At 40.3% G+C, this 10,203-nt stretch overlaps 1 protein-coding gene across 1 annotated transcript; it reads left to right on the top strand.

Moving 5' to 3' along the window:
* The first annotated feature begins 694 nt into the window (after nucleotides 1-694).
* si:dkey-28n18.9 (sorting nexin-6) lies at nucleotides 695-9,733 on the top strand. Its single transcript, XM_061258668.1, has 13 exons — nucleotides 695-824; nucleotides 1,044-1,151; nucleotides 1,339-1,408; nucleotides 2,621-2,748; nucleotides 3,525-3,608; nucleotides 3,780-3,854; nucleotides 3,946-3,976; nucleotides 4,064-4,148; nucleotides 4,292-4,331; nucleotides 6,064-6,150; nucleotides 6,707-6,796; nucleotides 7,532-7,597; nucleotides 7,851-9,733. Exons 1-13 carry the CDS (start codon nucleotides 717-719, stop codon nucleotides 7,992-7,994), a joined length of 1,116 nt encoding a protein of 371 aa, XP_061114652.1. The 5' UTR covers nucleotides 695-716; the 3' UTR covers nucleotides 7,995-9,733.
* Nucleotides 9,734-10,203: the final 470 nt, after the last annotated feature.

The raw sequence follows: 10,203 nt of genomic DNA, 5'->3' as shown, positions 1-10,203 counted from the left end.
GAAAAAAGAAATCTTTTCTACTCCTTTCACAGAACTGTAAGGTGTTCTATGCACAACAAGTAAATTCTGGACAAAACTGGAATCGATACCATGTGTACTGAGTGTAGTGGAATAAACCATGCAAAACAAAATCATTATACGTCAGACGCAACTACTTTCAATCATGAGGAATCCAAATTTAGAGCAGAGCAAGTAAGCTCCTGTCCATTTAAAAGGGATAGTTTAATTTCCACTTTTTAAATATATTATTTAAGTATTTGTGCCTGTTTTCAAATAAGCCCACTTAGCTATATACTTGTATAATGACAGATATTTTATAGACCACAAATTCTAGATGTGACTGAAGACAAGCCAGATTTACAATGAATGCTATCTGGGCATATGGGGCTTTGTGGGCTGAAGCAAGAAAATAGATTTTAAGTGAAGTGAAAGCGGCTTGTAGAGGAACATTGTACAACATAAACCCTCATGTGCCCCCCCCCAGCCATTATAAATAGAAACAATGATAACATAATACTCGTAACTGGAGTTTAAAGATGACCGATGATCTGTATTAATGAAGCAAACAGCACAATTTATAACTATTAGGCATTATCTCTAACGAGTTGCAATTATAATTAGTCTTAATTATCTGCTCTGTAATCATCCTTCTCTTGTTCAAGAAGCAATCTGTAGAAGAAATGGTTCTGATTGCAAGCCATTGATTTCAGGAGGGAATGGCTGAAAATGCGAGACCTGTCCAGAACATTAACATTCCCAGTATCAGGGTGAGCGAAGCCATGAGGAGTGAAGACTTGCTGCTCTTTGTTGTGAAGTCCCAGGAGGTGCGTGAACACTGGAGTCAAAATGTAATGTGTGTGCTTATAAGGCACAAATTGTAAAAGTAATAAATTGACAATTTCAGGCCTGGTCAATGATGAGTACTGTGAAAGATGAATGGTCTTTCATGCCAATCATTCTCCACCTTTAATGACTCCCTTGAGCTCATTATGGCAGAGTTGTGTTTGTTGCGATTATGTGCACATGCTGTTTCTCTTCGCTAGTTGTCCGGCAACAAGGAGCATCGAGTTGAAAGGACATTTGAGGATTTTGAGTGGCTGCAACACTGCCTGTTCACGCAGGATGAAGTCCCAGGACTGCAAGGAATCATAGTTGGTCTCTTTTGTGTTCTCACAATTTAGGAACAGGCACTTGTGTTTTCACGCAAATAATAATGAAAAACTGTACAACTGCACCAGTACCATGTCTCCATTTCAGTACATGCAAGAATGTTAGTAGTGGCAGTAATTAGACGGCATTAGAACAATAATTTACATGTGAATGTTGTATCCCCCTCAGTTCCCACCTCTACCAGCAAAGCCTGCTTATTCTCAATCGAACTTGCAGGCAAAACTCCTTAAGCAGCTTGGTACGTGCTGAGTATAAACCATTAAATTATTTCAATAGAATGACAAAACATTTACCTGCAGACGTAGAATTATTTGAATAGCAACTATACATGTTGTCTTAATTCTAAATAGCTTTGTGATTTTAATCTCTAATTTTCGAAATTAATGCTGTAAATGATGGATAGACTCTCAGTCTTTTGGGCTATTAAGCCTTATCTGTATCAGGAATAAATTAACTAATACAATTAGTTAATGGGTGTGTTCTTTTATATTTGTAGTTGCAGACATGTGATGTAGAATCTACATTTTAGTTATATTCGAATGTACACAGCTCCCTCCCTTGTAGGACATTTCCCTTTGTTATGACCCTACTTGCTAATATATTTCAATGTAGCCTATGACGGGTTGCTATACAGCAAGGTAATCTTTTATTTTACCTATCTTGCAAAAGGATCAAACCTATTTGTAAACCAGCTATCTAATTTTATATATTGTATTATTTTTGGCTTACTCTCTACTTTCACATTGGCAGGTAAATCACTAACTTGATGACTGACTGAATTGAATTGAATTTTAAAGTGTTAGCTTAGCCATCACAGATGTGTCACAAGCTATACTCAGTGAGCACTTTATTAGGTGTTTATTAGACTTAATTTGTAGACTGATTGGTCTTCTGCTGCTGTAGCCTATCTACTTAGAAGTTTGACGCTTTGTGTGTTCAGAACTGCTGCTCACTGGATGGTTTCATTTTCAGTTTTTGTTTTTCATCTGTGAACTCTAGGGACTGTTGGATGTGAAAATCCCAGGAGATCAGCAGTTTTTGAGATATTCAAACTACCTTGTCTGGCAACAACAATTATTCCATGGTCAAAATCACGTATATCACATTTCTTCCCCATTCTGCCATTTAGTCTGAACAACAGCTGAACCACTTGACCCCGTCTGCATGCTTTTATGCATTTAATTGCTGCCAAATGATTGGCTGGTGAAATATTTGCATTAACAAGCTGGTGTACAGGTCTACCTAATACTTTGCTCACTGAGTGTACTGTATAATTGTTTGACTTTTTGGAAAGTGAAGGCAATTATTTTTTATTAGTAATGAATATTCACCATGTGTTGTCTGTTTTTTTTATGGCCAGTGGAGGCACAGGAGATTTTACTAGACAGGTGGCACTACACACAGAAAGGCAGCCAAACAATGATGTCGGTCTTCGTTTTTTTAATTGTAGGTTTCCTGGCGATGGGGGAGGATTGGAAACCCTACTGCATTGCCCTGCAGCGGTATCTCCAGCTGGGGGCAGCACACTCCACGCTGGGCACCAACACGGCCTGGCACAGCTTCCTCACAGTCACGGATGTAAGCCTGCATGCGCACATACACATACACACACATACATACATACAGTTTCATATCCCTCTCTGTCTGAAAGATGCTAGTTTTATTTTCATGTGCTTTTTCTTCAAATACAGAGGTCCTGTTTCGTGACAAACTTTTTTTCTGTTATGACAGGCATCTATTATGTTTTGGCAATGTATGCAAATCATGTTCATGCTAGCTGGCAAATATATGAAAGGCTAATCGGCCCATACCCCAAGGTTCATGGTTCCTCATCATGATTGCACATGATTACAATAGAGAGATTTGTTGATGTTGATGAGTCACAATTGAAAGGCACTGAAGAAAATGTATGATTTTGTAATATACTATTCAAAACAAGTAAATTAGGAAAGAATTGAATTTATAATGTAGTAGGGAGAAGTGCATTCCTGCTTGATTCAGCTTTTTAACCCTGTCTAATTTGAGGACTGCTGAGAGCACAAATTGGTCCTTTTAGCGATGATGACGTAGTGGGCTGGGGGGGACATGAGCAGAGTTGAGGACTCCTGGCCTTGCGCATAGCACTGCACATTAAAAACATTTATATAAATAAGCCAGTTTGCCAGGGAGGTTAATTTTCATCTGTATTCACCAGGCTACGAGCGAGCACGTGAGTGTGCGTGTGAGTGAATGATTATTGATTATGCGATGCATCAGAAAAACAACGTGGTGTGTCAGTGTTGTGTGAAGATGCATAAACGTACAGTAGTAACAGTTTTATTGATGTTTTATTAGCCTGCTGTGTGTCTTTCCAGCCCCCTGGGAAGCAACGACTGAGGAAGGGGCTCTTCAGTCGGCTCAGCCAGGCTGTGGAGGGGAAGTGGAAGGAGAATCATAAGGTAAACCAGCCTCCTAATTACCCACAATCCCCCAAACTCTTCCACCCTCCACTCATCCATGAGAACCCAAGCATACTGAAGTGACATTTCAGTTGTCTCACCAGCAGTGGAAATGCTTGGAACTGCTATGGGGAATTTAATGGGCCCTCCCATGCCTGCATTCCTTTGCAGGATGTAGATGACTTTTTTCAGAGTGAGAGGGATGACAACTTGACACTCACAGTGCTCACCAGAGCTGCAGCAGAGGTACACTTAATGCTCTCTCCCTGACAAGGCTTTCATTTACTTATGGGGCACTTTGCTCATCCAAACCTTGACATTTTCATGCTTTTTACAGAAATTCATTGAAGTGGTGCTGAATGAACAGAGTAAGTAAGAGGCTATTTCAAAGCTTTATCTACAGATAGCATCTCGTGTTTTTTGAAGCTTATCTTTGGGGTCTTTCTTTTTCTCAGAAATTGCTGTGGCATGTGGACACTTTTCCACTTCTTTGCACCTGGTCACTGGGCAAGAAGATCCTGTTTTAGTGGCTTTTTCAAAGTATGATTTTCTCTAAATATTTTTTAATGAAGAATAATGTGAGATGAAATAACAATTTACAAATGCATATTTTAACATTTACAGCATTTATACCTATGTTGGTCATTTGAGACTGAGTTTGAACCTCTCAAATGTGTGTGCAGGGTGTGTCTCAAGCTGTCTGAAGTCATTGATATTGTCAAGGTATGTAGTCCACCCCATAATCAGACATTGAATCGCTTCAATCTGAACTAATTAGCAGGCACTTATTCTAACTACCATTGTCCACTGTCCTGTCCTTCAGTAAAAATATCTATGAACACCTATGAAAAAGAACCTAATGCCATCTTCAAATGCAAAGGTATCAATATTGTAACAGTACTTTGTGATGAGCAGCATTTGATTGGGTTCTTCTGCAGTGCGGATGAGGACAGATAGTATGTAAAATAAAATCTCCTTGTCAGTGTCATTGGCATTTTTGTCATTGCATGTGCGTACATGCTGCTGACAACCTAAAGTGAGATGGGGCTGCATATTCTGGCGGTGATGTACAGCCTAATCAATACAGAGCCAGAATATACAACTTCTGCCCTTTATCTGTGGTCTTTGTCCTCCGTGACTAGAATAATATTTCTGCTGTTTTCTTTGGTCTAGGAGATCTAATTGATCTTGCTGTTAAAATGCATGGCCTTGTCTCAGGACAGCTTTGAGGACCTTGGTGCAGTCTGAAATGTTTTTAACAGCTGTTTGTAAGCCCACAGGAGGTGTCAATAAGAACAAAAGCACAGATTACTGCCATCTGGCCACAAGTCATTATACCTTCATGCTACTCGCATTGATTTTGGTAGAATTGTGCGGCTGCATCTGGGTGTTCAGTCTTATTTGTCAAACTAAACAAATTGCATTCTTCTCATCCCATAAAATATTTTATAAAAAAAGGTTAGATTGCATCTCTTATTAAAACCATGATGGAGATTTATAATGGTGGATGTATGTATTTATTACTGCACAGAATTGAGCTGCTATATTAGTCAAATTGCACTCTGCAATCACAACTGAAAGGCAGTCAATTTAATCATGCGGAAATTCATTCAGAGAGGCATCTTATCCAAGGTAAGAGCACTTCAGCTGGCTGTGCCACTAAAATGAGAGCATTAAATGTATTTTGCATTACTGTACGGTATGCATTCAGGATTCTCTAAGTCATTGAGAGACTACTTTGAATATGCCACCACCATTGGTGTTGATGACATATTAACAATGGCAATGATGAGCAGAATGAGAATAAGAAAGAAGCAGGCAGACTGGGGAGAGTCCATAGCCTTTTGGCAATTCATCTTAGTTTTGTTTAAAAATGATGAATGATGTCCATACCGCAGTCCAATGAAAACAGTTTTAGCAATACAATTCTAAATCTTTTAACATCTATGTTTTTTTGTATTTTTTTCATACATCTTGTATTTAAAAAGAGCAAACCATACAAATCCACTTTTCAGATGTCCTGTGGCCTTCAAACGTTTTGTCTTTTTAGATTTTTCGACATGTTTATCTATTTGTGCAGACTGAATAATGTCTGTAATTTCAAATAAAACAACAAATGTAATGTGTGTAAACTGTACTATACTGTGTATACTGTAATTAGTTATACCCTAACTCTACAGTTCTACTAATACAGGTCTCACTCATTGCCATTCACTTTGTATTTTCATTTTCCATGATTTAATTTTGTTTCAGTGATTAGAGCAAACCAGCTTAATGGTTAGGTACATATCAACGGATGAAGATAATACACTTAAAAAGATGGAGTCTGCACGCACTTTCCTCTTTCATTTACTTAACAAAATTCAACTGATGTTTCTGCACCGTGTGCCTTTGCCAGTATTTACCACAAATCAGATATGCAGCCCATGTCCCAGTTTTCCTGTTATTCTTTCAGAAAAACTTTGAAAGTGTCGCTGAGAACAATATATACACATTAGGCCTGGCATTTGATCTGGATTTACGTTATCAAGAGGCTGAGAGGGTAAGACTCTTTTCTAAAGCTCTGTGGAATTTTCAGTAGAATTTCATGGCAGGTTTTTTTTTTGTCATTTGTTTATAATGCTGCTCACTGCAACTTTAGGCTAGAAGATATTACATTCCTTCATTCAGAAAATACATTCTTACTGCATTGTTCTACTGAAAAATTCGTTTTTGTCATTTATTTCAGCAATGCTCCCCAGACCACACTAGGTACAGTCTGAATGAAAGCAATACTGTGGATATTCAATTGTGCAATATGAAAGGGCCTATACCAGAAATGTTGTGGCAGTAATTACTGGTGTGTTTGTGGCATCACTATGCATTTCAAAGCAAGGAAGATTAATGTGCTTAATATATGAACAATTAAGCACATTTCATGCCACTGGGTCTGTGCTTTCTTTTTGCTTGGAGTGGACAGTAATCAACGCTCACCACTTATTCATTTGCACATCAATAAAAAATATATTCTCTGTGCAAAATGCCCCCCAGTACATATTTATTGATATCTGTATTGATTCTTGATTATTGGAGCCTCATCTCGGCCTGCTGTTGTACAGGAAATGCTCTTCCGGAGGACCTGTAAACTGGTGGAGTTAGAGAATGCCAATCGAAATGCAGAGAAAGCCAAATCGATTAAGAAACCAACAGTAAGTGTTCTATCTAACACATTGGTTATCGTTCAGCTCTGAAATTTTACCTTTTAATTTAATCCATTGGCTCTGTGCTGATTTAGCTCTTTAAGATAACTGAGCCTTTTGGAAAACTGGATGTTATTTCTTCGATTACTATGCTGATGCAGCTGTGATAAAAATGTACATTTAGACACCATTATGTGTAACAAACAATAGCATGTGATTGCAGTGCACTGCACGGAGTTACTTTGGGGAGATTTCCCACAAGACACAACTGATTGCAGGAATTAAATAAAGTACTGTAATAATCTAATAATTTAGTCAAAATATGTCTGATATTCTTCCCTGTATTTTTGATATACACCATTCTTTACTTTGCCAGAAATACTAGCAGTCCTAGTAGGTTGCAGGTGTTGATATTTCCAGCAGATGGCAATAGTCTTCTAGTTCAGAAGTAGGAAACTTTGATCCTTGAGGTTTCTGTTCTGCAGTTGATAAAGTACACAAGGTAATGGAGAATTTTACTTTTTGGAAAAACTCTGAAATGGTTGAAGGACTGCAGGAACAAGAGTTACTTAACCTTGTTAGATTGTGGAAGAACACGGAAACTCACTTGATGTTACCTAATTTGATCATGCGCTTCTTTGAGAATGCTGACCTTGAGCTGTGTTGTTCTAATGTAGAGATGTGTGATGGCAATATCACCATGTTTGGTTAGCTGGGTTGACTTGGTTGTGTGACTTCATTCAGATGGAGGAAATTAAAAAGACTGCTGAAAAGGAGTTTGATCACATTTCTGCTGTGGCTAAACTTGAGGTAAGTCTTGCTGTATTCCATACATTTTACTGGTTGTTTAGAATCCAAACACCAAGGGTAGAATGCACTATACAGTTTAAGAACCAATTTTTATATTCTCCATGTACCAAAGCTTAGTACCTGAAATCCTTACCTGTGTTATAGCAGCCACAGCATCGAAGTTAGCTCTGCTTGCTTTGAATTGTTGGCTGAAAATGTATAACCTGCTTTGGTGTTTCACTGAGGATTTCCCCCATTCCTCTGTTGTGTGCAGATTGAGAAGTTCCACAGGATGCGTGTGGAGGCGTTTCAGCAGTCACTGGTGCAGTGGTGTGAGAGCCAGCTCAGCACTGCCAGGGAGACCTGTGCTCTCCTCAGCCAGCAGCTCACTGCCCTTCGCCTGCTGGACACAGAGTAGCCCCTCCTGACCACACCTCAACCAGGCCAAGCCCCTCCTGACCACACCTCAACCCGCCCAAGCCCCTCTTGACCATACCTCAACTAGGCCAAGCCCCTCCTGACCATACCTCAACTAGGCCAAGCCCCTCCTGACCACACCTCAACTAGACCAAGCCCTTCAGACCACACCTCTACCAGGCTAAGCCCCTCCTGACCACACCTCTACCAGGCCAAGCCCCTCCTGACCACACCTCTACCAGGCCAAGCCCCTCCTGACCACACCTCAACTAGGCCAAGCCCCTCCTGACCACACCTCTACCAGGCCAAGCCCCTTCTGACCACACCTCAACCCAGCCAAGCCCCTCCTGACCACACCTCAACCCGGCCAAGCCCCTCCTGACCATACCTCAACCCGGCCAAGCCCCTCCTGACCATACCTCAACTAGGCCAAGCCCCTCCTGACCACACCTCAACTAGACCAAGCCCCTTCTGACCACACCTCTACCAGGCCAAGCCCCTCCTGACCACACCTCTACCAGGCCAAGCCCCTCCTGACCACACCTCTACCAGGCCAAGCCCCTCCTGACCACACCTCTACCAGGCCAAGCCCCTTCTGACCACACCTCTACCAGGCCAAGCCCCTCCTGACCACACACCTTCTGAGCTGCATCCTTATCAGACCACACCCCTTCCAAACCACACCGCTTCCAGACCAAGCCCCTTCCAGACCACACCCATCCCAAGACCACACCCCTCCCAGACCACACCGCTTTCAGACCACACAAACCTGTTTTGGCCTTGCATGTTATGGCCTTAAACTCATAAGAATAATGTTATAGAACCACACATCCCAAACCTGTCAAGCCACCTATATCATCCACTGGGAATAATGAAAGCTTCCATCCCTGAGGCTTGAGACACCCTGTTGTGATTGTGGTTTATCTGTTATATATAACCCTTTCCGTACAGCAGTGCTTTCATCTTTATCTGTCTGGGATATCTCTGTGTACAGTATGTGTACAGGTGAGGGAGATGAGCTGTTATTGGACTCCCCTGTGTGCTGAGAGCATCATGGCGATCCCCCTCCCCTGCCCAATCAGCAGGGCTCGGCAGACGCAACTGTGATAAATTGATTGCCGTGGCGTACATTTTTTTTCTGTTCTCTGTGTCCTGTGTTTGGAATTCTCATGCAATTAATCAGCCTGCTTTAGACACTTTCCAAGGACACAGACCTTCTCTGTGCGGCTTAATTGCCGCATTCTGTTTCAGTACACGCAAACCGTTTGTAACCTTATATCACAGGCATCCAGGAAGGATAACTCGTATTAATGTCATCTAGAAGATGAATTGCTCCCTTTACAAGATGGTACACCACGAACCTACAGTGAAGGAGTGCTTGGAAACAGACATCATGATGCTTGACATGTAGGTATAGTATAGGATATAGAACAAAAATACAACTATATTGCCAAGTCTGTTTTTAGAAAAACCTGCTCAACATAGATTTCATATTTCAATAGCTGTTTATCATAGATTTTTATTCAACATAGTGCTGAAAAGAATATTAAAGTTACAAAATGTAACAAACATGTTGAAGTAAAAATATCACATTCTACATTGACCCACCACACACATGCACTCCCACACTTTATCTCTCAAGCACTTAAATTAAGAAAAAAGCACTCTACTTTTCGAAAATTTGGCAACCATAAATATATGTTACCTATGGTGTGTGCTGCTGTTATGAATGCAATGTGGCTATCCGTATAGAATATGGATCTGCCAAGTTTTCCATTATCTTAATAAGTTGAATAAGGTATGAATTAGATATTCTGTGAGTTGTTTAGTTCATGATTGGCATTATCTCTAGGTTATTGGAACAGTATATTTATGTTTACAATATATTGGATGATTCTACCATTTTAGTTAAATTAATTATTATTTCATACATTTTGGTCACACTTTTAGGATGAAGGACTCGTTTCACACCTTATTGAACAATAAAATGTAAACCCATGAAGGCACCTTGCCAACTGAGTGTTCCTGCAGCTTTTTTTGAACTTTTCGATGACTCATTGATTTGGACGACATTTTCCCCTCTTCAACATTCTAAATGGGTACAGCCTTAGATCAGCATTCTATAAGCACAGTCTTAGATCAGTTATGTTGACTTTGAAAGACTTGGAGGCTAAGTAGTATTCTGGATTACTTGTTGCTGGGAATATTTC

This window comes from Conger conger, chromosome 10 (assembly GCF_963514075.1).
Source record: "Conger conger chromosome 10, fConCon1.1, whole genome shotgun sequence".
NCBI classification, from domain to species: Eukaryota; Metazoa; Chordata; class Actinopteri; order Anguilliformes; family Congridae; genus Conger; species Conger conger.
This window is presented reverse-complemented; position numbering and strand designations above follow the sequence as displayed.